Source organism: Archocentrus centrarchus, chromosome 14 (genome assembly GCF_007364275.1).
Source record: "Archocentrus centrarchus isolate MPI-CPG fArcCen1 chromosome 14, fArcCen1, whole genome shotgun sequence".
Classification (NCBI taxonomy): Eukaryota; Metazoa; Chordata; class Actinopteri; order Cichliformes; family Cichlidae; genus Archocentrus; species Archocentrus centrarchus.
In genome coordinates this window covers 11039439-11058402 of record NC_044359.1, presented here as the reverse complement: position 1 = coordinate 11058402, position 18964 = coordinate 11039439, and the positions used below count along the sequence as shown (strand labels likewise).

General features: G+C 43.9%; 1 protein-coding gene across 1 annotated transcript; it reads left to right on the top strand.

The window, feature by feature from the left end:
• The first annotated feature begins 120 nt into the window (after positions 1 to 120).
• Positions 121 to 17752, top strand: LOC115792443 (smoothelin-like protein 2). Its single transcript, XM_030746978.1, has 13 exons — positions 121 to 251; positions 395 to 1201; positions 9371 to 9437; positions 9515 to 9622; positions 11520 to 11639; positions 13557 to 13766; positions 13846 to 13995; positions 14078 to 14140; positions 14250 to 14307; positions 14434 to 14559; positions 14643 to 14757; positions 16385 to 16536; positions 17299 to 17752. Exons 2-13 carry the CDS (start codon positions 719 to 721, stop codon positions 17423 to 17425), a joined length of 1779 nt encoding a protein of 592 aa, XP_030602838.1. The 5' UTR covers positions 121 to 251; positions 395 to 718; the 3' UTR covers positions 17426 to 17752.
• Positions 17753 to 18964: the final 1212 nt, after the last annotated feature.

The following is an 18964-nucleotide window of genomic DNA, read 5'->3' as shown; positions in this document are numbered from 1 at the left end:
CTAGAGATAAAACACTTGAACAATTCCAGCTCCTCCTCCTGTTTTATCTTTTCCCGCCCCCTTTATGTCCCAAAATACAGACACAAACCTGTTGCTCCCAATCTGTGGAGGCACTTTTAGCTCAGACACCACGCTGAGCAGCAGGGGCAGCGTGTTGGGGGGTAGACGTCCAGGAAACCCAAAGTGGATGCACTGCCGCAGAGGAGGGCGGCAGAAAATTATTTGCCACTTCAACTGGATTCCTTTGAAAGGTTAGTTTGATCATTCCCCATCTCCTGCGCGCACTGAGAAAATGATCTGCCCGTGCAGCACATAATCTCTTTTTCCAAGATGTCATTGTGCACGAGTTTTCCATGACTTATAAATAACAACTCTCTGCTCTTGCTTTGACTAGATGAGAGGGAAGAGTAAGCGAACACTCGTGTTGAGAGAAGTCCTCCATGGAGCTTGATGGGACTTTAATGAGTTCCTGTTAAGAAGTCTTTTGGAACCTCCTTTAGAACCTTCCTGTGTCTTTACTGGAAAAACTGTCATGGAAGACATCAGATGTCCTTGAAACATTTTTAGAAGGAGTGAGACGAGAGCGCAGAATTATTTGATCATTTCATTTTGAGGAAGTAGAGGATAAGTTGAAGGTTTGGTTTAGAGCTTCATGCTGAGGCCCCTCATTTCTTATCTGACTTGAAGCCAAGGGTTGGTGAGGGTTGCTGAAAAAGCCATGGATGAAGCTCCAGAACGGGGTCAGGAGGCAGCAGTGAACGAGGCTCTTGTTCAGTTCAAGGACACGCTGCAAGCTGCTGTAAGGGAGGTGCACGTGGACGTGAGTGCTTTCAAGCAGCGTATTGAGCAAAGGATCGAGGAGCTGTGCATTTGCAATGGACCTTTGGCTGAGGCGGTTACCAGGCTCCAGGAGGAGAACCTGCAGCTCAGGGCGAAGCTGGAGGCCCTCAGCCACCTGGTAGAGGGTCTCTCAGGGGTGAAGATCGAGATGAAGGGGAAGGCTGAGGAGCAAAGATTAGAGAATGGTCATGTGCAGATTCAATATAAGACCGAGGAGGAGCAGAGGGGTCTGGTTAACTCTGAAAACAACCAGCCAGGTCACTCCGCATCCTCTGAACCGTCTGGGTTCAGTGGAGGATTGAGTCAAGCTGCTGCCCCCGGTCCTCCTCCATGGAGAGCAAAGAGACATGCTGAGATTAATGTGAGTATTCAGTCTGTAATTCTACTGAAATAGAATAGAATATCACTAGATATCCACACCTGAAATATCAGGAGTTAGATGAATATGTAGATGGAAAATAAGATATGTTAGATCCAGCAAAGATGCAGAAAGGGTTCTTGGTCACCACCGAAACACCAGCTTAAATGCCAGTGGTCTCAGATGATTAACAAAAACAAGAAGGAAGGCTTCAGGCATAAGTTTGTGAGTGTGAAGACTTTTAAAACAGAATTTCTTCGGTTTTTAACTCTGCTTCCTGTTCTCTAATCCAGCCGTGGTTTATAAATCCAGATAAACTTTGTCGTATGGTAGCCAATGGTTCCAAGGTTGCAATTAGCCTAATTTAATTCTTCTCTCACTCTCCACATGGACTGTTTACCTGCATGCAACCAAAGCCTGCGCAAAGGTGATTGGATGATAAAACAAAGAGTGCAAACAGAAAGAAAGAAGCTTCTAGAACAGAAAAATCTCATCCCTAGCCGATAACTGTTTAGAGGTTATATACTTGCAGTACCTCCACCAACAAGGTTGTGTGATTGGTTCGGTTTGTATGTTTGTTAGCGGGACAGCTCATTTACATGTGTATGAAAATTCACATGGGGGGTTTGGCAGGTCCGTCTTTGTAAGGGAAGTGCTGTTAGACCTCTGTCATTAACAGGTACACCTGACCCAGTCCAACATCTCATGTTAAGCAAACTCACACCACGTGAATGTTCTGAGCTGTGATCCTTCCAAAATGTCACTGCGCATTGCTGCAACATCACTCTAAACTGGAACATGGCCGGATGCTTCTTAACAGAAATTGCATAACTGTGTAGCATCATTAAAACTGCTCGTCTGCAGGTGTTAAAAACACAGAACCCTTAAAAAGATCAGATGACAGATTATGCAGGCCAATTTTTTTTTATTCTTGGACGCTACTAAAGTGGCTCTGCATGATTCAGACTTTAAAATAATTATTTATCTCATACGGTGTAGCCTTTCAGTTCATCCTGAAGTCAGATTTCTTCTGATTGGCTGCCCCTCACAAACAGAAGGTTTGAGCAGCTGGTCCTGAGAGCCAGACATGTGTGTCTGGACTGGTCATTTTAGGATATCCACACTTGCTGACATCATACAAAGCCATGAGTAGAAAAAATAGTCTTAAAGGGAGTGTTTAGAGCTGACTGAATTCTGCCAATCTGGCTCACAGGGGTTACTCGTACATTCAGTGATCTCAGTATTTGAGACTTTATAACTGTACATATATGACAGAAATGTAGGAAAAGCATAATAGGTCTACTTTAATATAATCCAGCAGTGTAATACCATTTAGCTTTATTAATGCTGAATATCTGTGTAGTTATCCTTTTTGAAATGAATCCCACCACAAATACAAACACACACTTACACTCTCCCCTACCCCCTTATCAGCCCTCTTCTCCTCATGACCTGCTTTTATGACAGCAGGTCCTCCAAAGGGCACATGTATTTTTGGGTTTGCGATTCAGAAGTGAGCTGCAGCTCTTCTGAGCCTTTGCATGCTCACCAACAACTGCAACCTTCTAACACGGTTAAACACGAGCAAACAAGCGAGCATATCATGGTGAAGTGATCACATCATGCACCATCAGGGGCGTAGTGGACTTCATGAAAAGGATACGAATAAGAACAGCGTGCTACACGACACGCTTGTAACAGCACACATACGAGGGGGCATTGTTTGATATAACTCACACACACACACGCTCAGATGACAGGTACAAAAATAAATGTCTGTCCTCTAATCACTCAGGAATCTTGTTTCCTAGCCAATCCAAGTCTCAGATCTCCTAATGGAAAGTTGAATTGCGTCCCTACATCCCTGTGAGATAAAGTCTCCCCCCAGCCCACACCCCGAGAGGGACAGCCAGCTGTCCTGTCAAAGCACACAGCCTTCCAACATTCCTCCACGCTGAGGTCACCTGGTCTTTTCCCAAATATTGGACCCCCCCCCCCCCCCCCCCCCCAAACTCCAACGAATAACAGTTCAACACCCCCACCCACCCCCCGTTTTAAAATGATCTCAAATGATTCTCAGCTCCATCATTTTCCACTTTAACAAACAGACTGTATTTAAAAGATGGAGGTAACCAACGTGACATCACAGTTGGGTGGGTGGGGACTGCCGTTATGTTGGATTTTTGGCGCTAGAAGTGACGATAATCAGTGACAAAGTCTCAACATCACTTAAGTTGGCCCCACCCCTAACCTTAAGCCTTTCTTGTATCCTAACAGGTAAATTATAAAAGTTCTTATTAACCCTCTGGGGTCAACGGACACACCAGTGCACCCAAATTACATCCCCGACTTAAGATGACGTAACAACAGGATGCTGTCTCGCCAAGTCTCCGCGTGCGGACTTCAAACTATGTACCAGTTTTTAAATTGTGTTGATAGGCCAAGTAAAAAGTCAAATCAGAGTAATGATCAATAAGTTACGCGGTGCTTTTTCCTGTATATTGTCCTCATATAGGAAAAAAGGCAAAAACTGGATATTTGATAGCCGGAAGTGCTTGTGAATAAAACAAAAAACAAAACAAAACAATTTACAACATCCCCTTTCCTATTGGTGCTAAGCAGTTTCTAAGGTGAACGATAAAGGTAAACTCAGAAGTAGTCAAAAACAGCCAATTATACCCCAGACCCCAGAGGGTTAAGGGGGAAACTGTGGAGGGAGCCTCAAGTTAGTAAAAAGGATCCAACTCTCTGAGAGACTGTCCTCAAAACGGTGGCTGTCATTTAAGTAGATATTGTGTATTGCTGTGTTGCCCATGAGTTGAAGCCAGAGCCGCATGCCTTATGATGTAATGTCTTTAATGACCAGCAGGAAATCTCTGCTGTCATCACCAGATGTTCACACTTTGTTTCAACCTCTGAAATAACACCTATAAACACCCACCAGACAGGAAGCAACACTATTTGAAATTGTCTCAAGAATCTAAACATGCCCTCATTGCTAGCTCACTCTGTGCATTAGGTTTGTCGGCTTTTACACTGAAAACAGCTGCCTGCTGCGGCTGAAAATGAGGTTTGTGAACTAAACTCTGGTTATAAAACCAAAACAGTGGGCTGAAAGAAAATAAAATGCGACATAGCGCTCAGTGGATCTCCAGAGGTGACTTATAATCCGTTGTTAAATAGAGTGCATTAGCCTGATCGACAGGCATTCAGGTGCTTGCTGCACATTTTCTAGATGGGCTGTTTCCATCCATCCATTTTCTTAAATGTTTATGCAGCTAGGATTGCAGGGGACTGGAACCTATCCCACCTGAGACAGACTGAGAGGCGTAGTACACACTGGACAGGTCTCCATCCATCACAGGGCTAACAAAGAGACAGACACATCATTCACGCTCATAGCCACACCTACAGCTAATTCAGTCACAATTTAGCCCTAACATGCATGCCTCTGGACTCAGGGAGGACCCAGAGGAAATCCAGACAGTCACAAGGAAAACATGCAAACTGGAGCCCCAGCTGACCTGGAGTTTTTAGCCTATAATTTCATCTGAAGGGATAGCCATGCCTTTGCCTGTGTGTTTGTATCTAGCCAAAGCATGTTTCTAAGCAGGAGCTTGTAGGGGTGAACTCATCCAGAGGTTGCAGAGATTACTGGGGTCAGACAGAGTCAGACAGCAGCTACTGTGGAGCCTGCAGATCACCATGGTGCTAATCTCCCACCTGATGATGGACTGGATATTCATACTGTTATGAGCACTGCCTGTGGTTGGAAAGCTGCGGGGTGGGAGATAGGGTGAATACAGGCCACAGCTTCATGGTGATATACTTAGGTGCTGTTTGAACTGCTCAACCTAACTCCCTGATTTCCAAAGCATCCATTTGGGGTTATATTGGGATGTAAGAAGAGTGCAGCGGAAACTCTTGCTGATTGCAAGATCTAAAATAGCCTCTCAGTGGGAACATGGGTTTGTTGGCCACAGCTGTCATTAAAGGAGAAGCTGTCAGCTGTTAACAGCTGAAGATCACACAAGCAGAAAAGTGAGCACACACACACACACACACACACACACACACACACACACACACACACACACACACACACACACACACACACACACACACACACACACATACCAGCAGGTTTGCAATGAGCGATAAAGGCCTTAAATTAATTTTAGCTCCACGGCGTGCCGCGCTGTGAACAACAAAAGGACCGTCGCTGTGTGTTGTGAGAAATTGAATGAGTGAAGTTGCCAAAGCAAATGTATAAACACAGACACAGTGAGCGGCATGTGTTGATGATCACCTCAAAACTTCATGCTGAAGTCGTAACATTGGAGGGCTTTCAGCTGGTGAGAGCGGACCGGAGCATGAGGGAGAGTGGTAAGAGGAGAGGTGGGGGACTGGCGATGTACGTTAATGAGAGATGGTGTAACCCAGGACACATCACTGTGAAGGAGCAGCGCTGTACCAAAGACATTGAACTGTTAGCGGTTAGCGTTCGGCCATACCACCTGGCCCGGGAGTTTTCACATGTTATTGTGTTAATTGTTTACATCCCGCCGTCGGCCGACGCTACAGCAGCCTGTGAGGACATCCACACCACCGTCTCTCAGTTACAGACGGCACATCCGCAGTCCCTGATTATCATCTCTGGGGACTTCAACCATGCCTCACCTTCTTCCACTCTCCCTAACTTCACCCAATATGTCGACTGCCACACAAGGGACAATAAAACTATAGACCTGCTGTTTGCCAACACAAAGGAGGCTTACAGCTCATCACCTCTACCCCCGCTTGGCCACTCAGACCACAACCTGGTCATTCTTCACCCCACCTACACCCCCATTGTGAAGAGGAAACCCCCCACCAAGAAGACAATAAGACTGTGGTCTGAGGACTGCAGTGAGGCCCTGAGAGACTGTTTTGAATGTACAGACTGGCAGGAACTCTGCAGGCCTCACGGTGAGGACATCGACGCCCTCACCCACTGCATCACAGACTACATGAACTTCTGTGTGGAGAACACTGTGCCAACCAAGAAGGTACGGTGCTTCTCCAACAATAAACCGTGGGTGACCCCAGAGCTGAAGGCCCTGCTGAACGAGAAGAAGAGGGCCTTCAGATCTGGAGACAAGGAGGAACTGAGGAGAGTGCAAAAGGATGTAAAATACAAGATCCGGAGAGGCAAAGAGAGCTTCAGGAGGAAGATGGAGGAACAGCTCCAACATAACAGAGTCCGAGAAGTCTGGAGAAACATGAAAAAAATCTCTGGCCACTTTGAGGACAATGGAGGAGCCACAGTGTCTGCTGACCGGGGGTGGGCTAACAACTTGAATCTGTTTTTCAATAGATTTGACTCTGGGTCGTTGACCACCTCCCCCACCCCTCAGCTCCCATCTGCTCCCTTCCCTATGCTGACCCCCCTCTCTCCTGGTGCAATGCCATCATTGCCTGCGCTCTCCTCACCCTCACCCACAGCGGAGCCAGCCCCATCAACCACCCAAACCCAGCCTCACATCCACCTCACAGCTGATCAGGTGAGAAGTCAGCTCAGGAAGACGAAGATCAGGAAGGCAGCGGGTCCAGATGGAATCAGCTCCAGACTGCTCAGGGATTGTGCAGACCAGCTCTGTCAGGTGGTCCTGCACATCTTCAACCTGAGCCTGAATCTGGAGAGGGTTCCTGAACTGTGGAAGACTTCCTGCATAGTTCCAGTGCCAAAGATCACACATCCCAGGGAGTCCAACCACTACAGACCTGTGGCCTTGACTTCTCACCTGATGAAGACCATGGAGAGGCTCATCCTGCACCACCTCCGCCCACTGGTGAGCTCAGCGCTGGACCCCCTGCAGTTCGCCTACCAGCCTGGCATCGGGGTGGACGATGCCGTCATCTACCTGCTGCACAGATCCCCCTCTCACCTAGAGCAGGCAGGGAACACTGTGAGGGTCATGTTCTTTGACTTCTCCAGTGCTTTCAACACCATCCAGCCTGCACTACTGAGAGGGAAGATGGAGGGAGCCGGAGTGGACAAGCAGCTGACGGCATGGATCATCAACTACCTCACCAACAGACCACAGTATGTGAGGTGCCATGACTGTGTGTCTGATGTAGTAGTCTGCAGCACGGGGGCGCCACAGGGCACTGTCCTCTCACCCTTCCTGTTCAGTCTGTACACCTCAGATTTCAGGTACAATTCAGACCATTGCCACCTACAGAAGTTCTCAGATGATACGGCCATCATCGGATGCGTATCAGATGGGAACGACCAGGAATACAGGGGGGTCATCAGTGACTTTGTCGGCTGGTGTGAGAACTACGCACTCCAAATCAACGCCAGCAAGACGAAGGAGATGATCATAGACTTCAGGAGGAAGCCACCCCCTACAGCACTGGTGAACATCCAGGGAAAGGACATTGAGACAGTGGTCGCCTACAAGTACCTGGGTGTTCATCTCAATAACAAGCTGGACTGGAGTACAAACACAGACGTCCTGTATAAGAAGGGCCAGAGTCGACTCCACCTGCTGAGGAGACGGAGGTCCTTTGGTGTCTGCAGGACTCTGTTAAAGACCTTTTATGACACAGTGGTAGCATCTGCCCTTTTCTACGCAGTGGCCTGCTGGGGGGGTGGATGCACCGAAAGGGACAGGAGCAGGATCGACAAACTGGTGCGGAGGTCTAGCTCTGTGTTGGGATGTCCTCTGGAGTCTGTGATGGTGGTGGGTGAGAGGAGGATGTTAGCAAAGCTGACATCCATCATGAACAACCCCCATCACCCTCTTCATGAGACCGTGGGTGAGCTGAGCAGCTCCTTCAGTCAGAGACTGAAACATCCTCGCTGCAGGAAGGAGCGCTTTCGCAGGTCATTCATCCCAACAGTAGTTAGACTGTATAACACATCATGATGTCATGAGTCACTTGGACACTTTACCTACACTGCCATCACTTTATCCATACAGTCAGATACATTTTATTTATTACACTCACCCATATAATGCATACCGTGTATGCTGTGTACCTTACCGGCTACAAATGTATATAATATTTTGATATCTGTATATAGTGTTTGACGTGTGTGTATATGTGTGTATATGTAAATATATATATATATATACATATATATATTTATGTATATAGTGCTTATGTATATGTGTATAGTTTTTTGCTATTTTATTTTATTCTATTGAATTTTAGTTTTAGTTTTTAGTTTAGTTATTTGTTCTTACTCATCCGTTTCATTTTTTTTCTCTGTATTGAGCTGCTGTAATGCACAAATTTCCCCGTCGTGGGATCATTAAAGTTTTATCTTATCTTATCTTATCTTAAGTATTGAGCAGATCATTTGCTCTTCACCCCCCCCCCCCCCCCCCCCCCCCCCACCCTTCCTGATTTCACTTCAGTGTTGCTTTAAATTTCAGTATCTTTACTCTTGGACTTTACTAGAGTAGATTTGCATGATTCACGGTGCAAAATAATCCTTATTGATCTCATACTGGGCCTTATTGCGACACTTGTGAAACAAGCTGTTTTAGCTCCTCCCCCTTTAAGACAGCTCTTTTGATTGGCTGCCCCTCACATGCAGGCGTGTGTCTGAGATGACAGGGTAAATAAAGCTGCCTGAAGCCTGAGCTTTTGGCTCGCCGCAATTACTTTTACACACTTTGGCCTCATTATTTGAAACTTTGGCTATGTTCAGTATGAGCACCTGCCACTGCTATAATATATTAATGATCTTAAATTAAGGTAAAGCATAATAGGTCCACTTTAATCTCTTTGAATAGATCAGAATTTGTATGCAAGAGACAATATTTCCAGTCACAGCCATATGAAGCAGAGCTGGTTTTACTGGTCTGACCAGACCACCTCCTCACTCTGAAGTACAAATAATACTATGATACTATAATTTTCCCTCATGGCCCAGCCTCTTTATGAACCAGTATACTGTATTTGAGGTTACTGTGGCATTAATTGGTCTGAAATAAGATGCCAATAAAGGACGCGTGTTTTGCAGGAATCCTTATCCATCCTCTCCACAGCTCAGTGTTATTACATCATCATCTTATTGCCTTTGTTTTTTTGAGGCTATTATGATATCATTCATTTATTAATGTTGACCTAAATAATAGAAGTGGGTGTTTTGACCTCCACGTCTCTACTGAACAGGGAACTGAAGCGAGAGGAGAGAAAAATGTCGCCCATGTAGCCCCCACTGCACAAGAGAGACACCAAGGTAGGCAGCATCACCTCCACTTCCAGACAGGGTGACTCTTCGGGCTGATTTTACTTTTGACTTTGTATTCTCTGCAGACGCCGACGTGACCCAGCCCGCTGAAGCTGCTCCACAGTCCCACCGACCTCTGACTGCCATCACCAAACACACCTCAGAGTCTTCAGCTGTGGAAACTCCCAGTTCACGTCAGTTCATGTCCTCTTTTCATTAGTTCACACTTCACTTTAGATTTATATAAAGACATTTAAAATGATTTTAAGCTCAAAATGGAATTTTTATGTTCCCTTTGCTACGTTGATGTTGCAACAGTTTCTAATACAAGGCAACAAATCCCAAAAACTTCTACATTACCCAGAATGGAGAATATATCCACAAAACCAAATGTTTTGCTATAAACCCTGAAAATGCCCGTTACACTCAGCAGTGTTTTGTACATATCACACAATATCCAAAAATCCCATTTTAAAATGCATTTCCTCTTTTTTTGTCTTGCGGTTATACATTTTTTTTAAACCATCTCTTTCCATCTCATGAGGTCCAAGTTGTTGTTTGTTTGTGCAGAGATTTATTTTGGCATTAAAACTGAGATGAACATGAACGTGTAAAAGAAAATAAACACATAGATTCATAAATCGAACGTTGCGAGTGTGCGCTGCAGTGTATTGTATTTACACCTTCAATCAGAAGTTTACATCCCCTCATAGGCATCAATGTTGTGGTAATTTTGAGGCTTTTAATGATTCCTTTGAGCTGTTCTTTGTCCAGGGTGGGTTGATTGTACAGCACACATCTTTAATAACTTTAGAAAACAAGAATTGGGTGCACAAGTTATTTTGGATTTTCTCTAATCCACACAGGGCCAAAAGTATACATACAGGCTCAAATATATACATACACCCCTGCTAATATTATATAATAGCAATTTGTACCTTGACCAGATGCTTTTGGTAGCCATCAGCAAACTTCTGGCATAATCCAGACGAGATATTTGACCACTCTTCTTGGCAGAATTGGTAGAGTTCATTTAAATTGGTTGATTTCCTTACATGACCCTGGCTTTAAAGCATGGTCCACAATTTTTCAGTAGGTTTGAGGTCGAGGATCTGGGAAGGCCATTCCAGAAGTTTAATGTTAGCCTGCTTTATCCAGTCCAACCCAGTTTTTATGTGTGTTTGGGATCATTGTCCTGTTGGAACACACAGTTCTGTCCAAGTTTCAACCATCTAGCTGTTGAACTGAAGTTCGAGAATTTGGAGTTAGTCCTCCTTCTTCATTATTCCATCCACTTTGTGCAGTGTACCAGTACCACTGGTACCAAAACAACAGCAATCGTCTAACCATCAAACCAGAAGGCATTTGGCTCGTCCATGTGGGCAGCTGCAAATTTCAATCGAGTTTAAAGGTGCCGATTTCTTACTTGGTCGGCGCCCTCTCAGCCCACGGTGATGTAAAAGTCGCTTCACTGTAGCCCGGGGCTCTTCAGCTCCAGGCCTTGAGAGCCCCTGTCCTGCAGGTTTTAGATGTGTCTCTGCTTCAACACACCTGAGTCAAATATAGAAGTCATTAGCAGGACTCTGGAGAACTTGACTGCATACTGAGGAGGTAATTCAGCCATTTGACTCAGGTGTGTTGGATCAGGGACACATCTAAAACCTGCAGGACAGAGGCTCTCGAGGCCTGGAGTTGAAGAGCCCTGCTGTAGACAGTGATTCTGGTGTTCCAGCAGTTTCCAGTTCATGGCAGCCTTGAGCCTTGGTGGTTCCTGAGTTGTTCCTGAACATCCTAACAAATTTCCTCTCATCTGAGGCTGACAGTTTTGGATCATCTTCCAGACGAAGTGATGACATCTGAATATAAAGCACCCTGAGGTGACTGTTGTGAATTTGCACTATATAAATAGAATTGAATCGAATTGTTTATTAAATACTGCCTAAAGAGAAAAAATTTTTTAACTCTAGCAAAGCATCATTAGTTCAAAACCAGCCTTCCCAGGTTTCTCCAAACAAAGACTGCAGGCACTCACCAAATATAATGCTTCAAACCATCAGTTCCATTTGGACTTTAGATTGTCTCTTTTTTCAGATGCTGATGAACCCCAGCCTCATCTTCCCGTCACTGCCATGACAACTAGAGCCGGTGCAGAGGCAGCCAAACCTGCTCCATCTACAGCAGGGGAAGCAGGGGAATATCCTTTTATAAGAGGTCAGTTAACTCAAGTATTATTTATTATGATGCTACTCTGCAGGTTTGGAAGATGCTTTTATGACATTTTAACTCTTGTGAAAATCTGGCTTTGTTCGAGCGGTCTGTAGATACTCTGGGATTTAGGTCACTGAGGTTCAGAGGTCCTGGAGGAATTTAATTTTCTGCTGCCTAAATAAGCCACTTCTTTTTTGGCTCAAGGTTACATTTAGACTCTTGAGTCAGTTCTCAAGTTGTCAGTCCATCTTTGCACCCATTCATGGTGACAGAGGGGTGCGGTACATTCAACATATCACTCAGAGATGACGGGAATTATGCTGGTGGTCGTCAACTGTTTCTGTTAAGTCAGGTTTTCTGTTTCAGGCTCTGAGCATGAAAAATAGTGTTTTATGTGTAATTTCACTCTTCATCTGCACAAAACTGAAGGCGACACCAGTGATGCAGATAGGTCAAAAGAGCAGCACTGCAGAAAATCATTAATTGTTTGATTTATTTATGTTACCACTCTAATTGCTGCCTTTTATTTCTAACACGATAGCTGTTTAGAGGTAATGATCCACTTAAATATTAAAAGCTGTTCAGTGCATTCAGGCCTGATTCTCTCCCACAGCCTGATGAAGAAGAAATCTCTGAAGAGGATGAACGTTCCCAGTGCATTCATCTGTGGTGCTAAGCCAAAATCACATTGCTCCAGCATTGAGTATCTAAAGGCAATAGGTAGCACTAGCACAGAACTTCAGGGAAATAGGTGACAAATCTCAATTTCACCAAATTATTTTGCCATGCCAACAAACATGCTAACGTTTCAGCCTTGTGACCTTCATCAGAGCATGAAACAAAATAGAAGTCATACCATTTATATACAGCAATTTGGGGGGGGAAAAATCTTGTATTTTCTTCATCAACTACACACAAATTGCCATGTCAGTGCCAGTTTGTGCTGCTGTAGCTTTACTACATGGCTTTCTTCTGTTTCATTAGCAAGATATGGCTCAACGTGCTGTATTTATAAAATGTGTTTCTGCAGAAGCGAATCTGTGTCACACTTGCAGCATACAAAATCACTGAAAATGTGCCTTTTATAGACGAAACTCAGAACATAACCCAACAGAGCACTTCCCTTGCAGATAGCGGGCTTACTTGTGGTTCTTTGAGTTTCTAAGAGTAGAATGGGAGGCAGAGCCTTCAGCGCTCAGGCCCCTCTTCTGTGGAACCAGCTCCCAGTTTGGACTCTAGAGATAGACACTCTCTCTACTTTTAAGATTAGGCTTAAAACTTTCCTTTTTCTTTCCCCTCACTTCCACCTGGTCACAACAGATGACTGCCCCTCCTTGAGCCTGGTTCTGCCAGAGGCTTCTTCCTGTTAAAAGGGAGTTTTTCCTTCCCACTGTTGCCAAGTGTTTGTTCATGGGGGGTTGCGTGATTGTTGGGGTTTCTTTCTAATACTGTAGCATCTTTACCTACAGTATAAAGCACCTTGAGGCGACGGTTGTTGTGAGTTGGTGCGATATAATGAAAGTGAACTGAATTGAGTTGAGTAGCCTGGTCCAGACCAGGTTTTGTGTACGGTATAAGTTCGATGGTGATGTGTTAAAGCTAAAAGAGAGCAACCTCCATGACACCGAAAACTCTGACCTTAGGCTCAACATACTCCAGTAACCCATTAATGTGATGACCCCTCTGGTCTGGTAATTCTTATAAATCTGTCAACCAATCTTTGTTGTTGTTTCTTACCAGTTTTTCCTGGTTTTACTCACAAGTATGTGGTCCTGTCATGGTTCAGGAAGACCTAGACCTGTCTTGTTTTTAGTGATTTATGAACCCAACACTGGAGAATGTCTTGTTTGCCACTTAAATTTTTTTTGTATTAGTTTAGGTTCTTTTCATTTTAATACTGTATTATCTCCACCTGTGCAGGTGGCGCAAAGGAACAAAGGTCCCAGGTATCCCAGGATCAATTAGCGACTGAGTCTCAGGCTTTGCCCCATCTTCCTCTCACAGCGTTAACCAAAAGCAGCTCTGACGGTCCCGCTGCATCTAAATCTGATCAGAGTGCAGCTTCAGTGCCAAACCTGTTGATGCCACAATCACCAACGATAAAGCGAGGCGAATATCCATTTAGACGTGGTGCGTGCCCTGCTGCGGTATCGGCAGTGTTGTTCGGTTTGGCCCCTCATTTTAAAACATGTTTAATTCTCTTCTTTAGACACCAGTGAAGTAAAGCCTCACGTGCCACTTTCTGCCATGACCAAACCCAACACAGAGTCTTCATCGTCTGCTTTAACGGCTCAGTCTTTAAGCCTTTCAGCCTCGCAGGAACCTGCAGTAAAACCTGGAGAATATCCCTTTAAACGTGGTGAGTTATGTTATCTGCTTCTTTTGTTCCTATTCTAGTTATTTTTAAAGGTTGACAACTGTTTCTTATTTGATCAATTTAGTGCCAGTACTTAAAACACCCAGCCCCAGTTTAAAGAGAAGTGTGAGCTTCCCTCAGTCTGCAGGTAAACCCTCTTCGGGCCCATTTATAACAGATCACAGGGGCTTGTGATTTCTTTCTGGTATTGTCTTTTTTTTTTCTTGCTAATTACTTGTTCTCCTTTTGTTCTACAGAAAAATTACTTCCCTCCAAATCAATCATAAAATCTGGCTTCTCACCTAATTTAGACAAGTAAGTTGTGACCATCAACCCTGGTTAATCTGACTTAATCTTTACTCTGTCTGAATGGCTGCTTTAGTCAAACATTCTCAAACCCCATCCTGATGCTTCATATTGTTTTCTGCTGGTTCTCCACAGGAAAGCGAACAAGCCAGCAGGGGGCGACTTTAAACAGGATGTGATGAAGTCGCAAACACTTCCACGCTCCAATGGTGCTCAAGCCAAACGGGCTTTATTTGAAAGGATGAACTCGGAGCCTATAAAGTAACAGAGTATAAACTGTGTTGTGTTTTTTCCTTTGTAACTCGTTCTTCAGCTGTAAAATGAGCTGCATTTGCCTCCAACAGGCCAAAAGACTCGAAGCCTAAACTGAAGCGCTCTCAGAGCTTTGGTGTGTCCAGTGCCAGTGGTATAAAACATATCCTGTTGGAGTGGTGTCGCTCCAAAACCATTGGCTATCAGGTATGGCTGCTGGATATACTTTTATGTTCTCTCAAAGAACAATTACTAAATGTAATGAATTATATTAAATAAAAAAGCAGAGGCTTAAGACTTAACATGTCTTTTCATTGCTTGTGACAACTGGAGAAAAATAAAATATTATAATACTCTACCACTCTGCTTCAGTTGTGGGCTGTTGCAGGCTCCTCCCAAAGTCATTGGATGGTAATTTCCACAGACCGCATGTAAAGATGGATGTAGTCACCGCAATGTCACCCACTGGTTTCTGGACCACAGACGGTCTAAAAGACAATGTGAAGCACCTTAAACCTGCATTCTTTTTAATGGCCACCAGGCGATCATAGCCTTTCAGTCCTATTGACATTCCTCGCATAAAGTCATTGCTCGAGAGTTGGATGCAATCCAAACACTGGTTGCTATGGAAAAATGTGTGTTCTCCAACTGGTTGGCAGTGGTGGTTCCTGGAGGTTGCTGGCTGTCACTGGGTAAATTTAGATTCAAAGAAGTTACTGCACCAAAAACCTTCTAGTGATTGCTTTGATTGCTAGCAGGTTGCCTGTAGTTTTTCATGTTTGCCTGCAAATACTCGCTAACTGCTAGCCGAGTGGTAGCAAAACTTGAAAAAATACGAAGCAAACTGGAAATGGAGAGTGTTCGCCTTCAAAGTAAAAGTTGTGCCTCAGCGCTGCAGCCAACATGTTTCAAAAGGTGCAACTTTATTTGAAGATCAATGGTCTCCATTTTTGGTTTGTTCTGCACTTTTCACAGTTTCACTACAGCTCAGAGAGCAATTGAACAGTGTTTGTCTACAACGTGTTAGCACCCAAAGCAATCACAAGAAGGTTTTTGCCAACTGATTGATGACAGGATGGTTGGGGAATGGTCCACAGACCTGTGTGACTGGAGCAATCATTTTCCCAGCAACTGCCATCAACTTCCAGCACCTCGTTGGATAATACTTTTTCCCTCATAACTGGTGGTTGCCAGATGGTTGCAGGCCAGTCTCTAAGCCTTTGTGACTGGGGTCTCATCACTTCATCCTGTCACCATGATTGTCACACCTTCACAATGGCAGACAACTTAACGTCACACAGTCAGTGGTCACATGTCTACAAAACCTCAGTAGAAATCTGTAGAGAAACAGGCCTCGGCCCTGATCTCTGTAAACATGACAAATCAGCGGGTGACCTCAAGGAAAATTTTTATATTGTCTATGCTTTGGACTCATTTTGAAGCCCCAGCATCAGGGTTTTTGGCTGGCACTATGAAGTCTTTTTTTTGGAGCCAGAAGGGACTGTATTTGTATGAAAGGTGGAGTGCTAAGTTATCAACTGATGCCAGAAAGCTTGGTTAAAAAGATTCATCCATAAACAGGTTCAAACCACAGATATCAGCTAATTAGTGCTAAGTAGTAGACTAACAGAGAAACTTCATGGATGTTCTGTACCACACAGGAAGCTTCAGTCTTCAGCTCCTGGGGTTTCTGGTTGGTAATTTCTTCAGGTAGATACATTGTGTATTACTAAATACTGCCAGGACTGCTCTGGGAGTCAACACTGAATAAATAAACCAATGAAAAAGAAACACATGAGTGATTGTTTTCTTCTTTTTTCTTGTAACCTCTCAGAACATAGACATCCAGAACTTCTCGTCCAGCTGGAGTGATGGGATGGCCTTCTGCGCCCTGGTCCACTCCTTCTTCCCTCTGGAGTTTGAATACAACTCTCTTGACCCTGCAAACCGCAAACACAACTTAGAGCTGGCCTTCACTACCGCAGAGTAAGCTGGCTAGAAGAGGCGGCAAGTGATTGTGTTCACTGTGATAAAAGGTCCATTTTAGGTGGAATAATAAATTATGAAGCCAGGAGAGGAGGTCAGTCTTCCGAGATGAAGCTAAATTTACAAGATTAAACATTTAAAATAAATAAGAGGGAAAAAAAGCTTGGGCTTGAGTTGGAAATATAAGGTTATACATTTATGAGAAAATATGCTGGGTTAATTTTAGAAAAAGGTCATGGTTTGGATTAAAATAGAACTGTTTCCACTTCTTTTGAAACTCTGTTTTCTTGGTTACCAGAGTGAAGCATCCTCTCTCAAGACTCAAGAGTCTCAAGACTACTTGAAACATCAGTTTCCACATCGTGATGTCTGTTGTGAATAAAAGGACAATAATGAAAGCAAAGAAATTACTTTTTCATTGCTAATTGATAAATTAGTTATGAACTGAGAAACTGATAAATAATTACCGTCAGCAGTGTTGTGGAGTAAAGGTCACCCAGTAGAAGTACAGTAAATTACTGGTGGGTGTGGCCACTAGAGTTTTACTTACTGTACTTAAAATATAGTAAAATGACCGGGGCAGGTGCTTAATGTTTGTTTAAATGAATTATTAGCTTCTGCCGGTGTTAAGTAGTAAAGATGATGCTGACATCGACAGCGACAAGTTCATTCTTATTTTACAGGAACAAATTTACAGTGATTTGCTCATAAAACATAATAAAACATCAGTGTATGTTTGGATGTGCTCTGTTTCTCTTTCAGGGAGCAGGCTGACTGTCTGCGTCTGATCGAGGTGGAGGACATGCTGGAGATGGGGGACAAGCCCGATCCCATGTGTGTGTTCACATACGTCCAGTCCCTCTACAACCACCTGAAGAAGTTTGAATAACTCTGTATCAGAGCATGTCACGAAGTCTACACGTGTTTTAAACACTTTGAATGAGGAGCCTAAAGTGACGCAAACTAACAGGAAGTCTCAGCTGTCTGTGCCAAATCACAAATAATATGTTGATCAGTTTTATACTGTGTGTGTGTGTGTGTGCGTGTGTGTGTGTGTGTGTGTGCATTCAACTGTTTCCCACAGTTTCTTCAGCATTTGTAGTGGACTTCATAAAACGCTTTCCTGCAGCTCATACTGTGACATGTGAGGCTCTAAATGTGCTGTTTTTGATAAAAGGAAGTCGGCCTTGTGTAGTATTCACATCAATAAGGACACAAACATCACCTGTAATAAAAGGAGGAGTTGTCTGCACATGAGTGATGTCCTTTTCTTGTAATAGGCTTCTCAATCGGATTTAAGTCCAGACTTTGACCAGGCCACTCCAAAACCTTAATTTTTCTTTGGAGCCATTCAGAGGAGGACTCGCTGGTGTGTTTGGGATCATTGTCCTGCTACATAATCCAAGTGAGCTTGAGCTTCAGGTCATGAACTGATAGCCGGACGTTGTCCTTCAGGATTTTCTGGTAGAGAGCAGAATTCACGGTTCCATCAGTTACAGCAAGTCGTCCTGAAGCAGCAAAGCAGCCACACACCATCACACTACCACCACCACGTTTGACTGTTGGTATGATGTACTTTTTATGAAATGCTGTTAGTTTATGCAGGTGTAACGGGACTCAAACCTTTCAAAAAATTCAGCTTTTTCCTCGTCAGTCCACGGAATGATTTCCCAAAAGTCTTGGAGATCATTAAGAGCAAATATGAGACGAGCCTTTGTGTTCTTTTTTGGTCAGCAGTGGGTTTCTCCTTGGAGATGCCAGTTTTGCCCAGTCTCCTTCTATCGTGAACTCTGACCTGAACTGAGACACGTGAGGCCTGCAGTTATTTTGATGTTATTCTGGGTTCTTCTCTGACCTGGCTCCTGGATGAGTCTTTGAGCCACTCCTGGGAACGTTCATCGCTGTTCCAAGATTTCTCCATTTGTATAAAATGGCTCTCACCGTGGTTTGCTTTAGAAACGGCATTGTAACACTTTCCAGACTAACAGATGTCAAAGACATAATTTCTCAGTTGATTCTTTAGATTGCAGCGTGACATGTTGCTTTTTAAGATCTTTTAGCTTGCTTCACTTTGTCAGACGAGTTCTTTTTAAGTGATTTATTGATTCAGCAGGTCTGGCATTAGTCAGAGCTGGGTGTGGTTAGTAAAACTGAACTCCGCTTTCCAAAAAAAAAAAAAGTGTTTAATCATAGTTAATCCATGCACTGTATTCAGCGGAACAGAACCGGGAGACAATTTTACTACGTAGTAGGACATCATCGGGGACTGGGCCAGACTACATTGCCATCTACCGGTAGAGCAAATATGGAGCAAAAGGCTAATGACTGAGCTTTTTTTTTTTTCCATGTGTGAGTAGTTGATTTTAGCCAGTTCAAGACAGGGATTACAATTTTTGTTTAAAATTATTTGTGGTTAATTTTATTTGTT

Bases quoted from the DNA above. Each gene is read 5' to 3' on its own strand.
- LOC115792443 (XM_030746978.1), top strand. From the start codon at position 719: ATGGATGAAGCTCCAGAACGGGGTCAGGAGGCAGCAGTGAACGAGGCT. The intron at 9,623-11,519 runs GTCAGTTCATGT...CTCTTTTTTCAG, and splicing joins TGTGGAAACTCCCAGTTCAC to ATGCTGATGAACCCCAGCCT. The intron at 14,560-14,642 runs GTAACAGAGTAT...TGCCTCCAACAG, and splicing joins ATGAACTCGGAGCCTATAAA to GCCAAAAGACTCGAAGCCTA.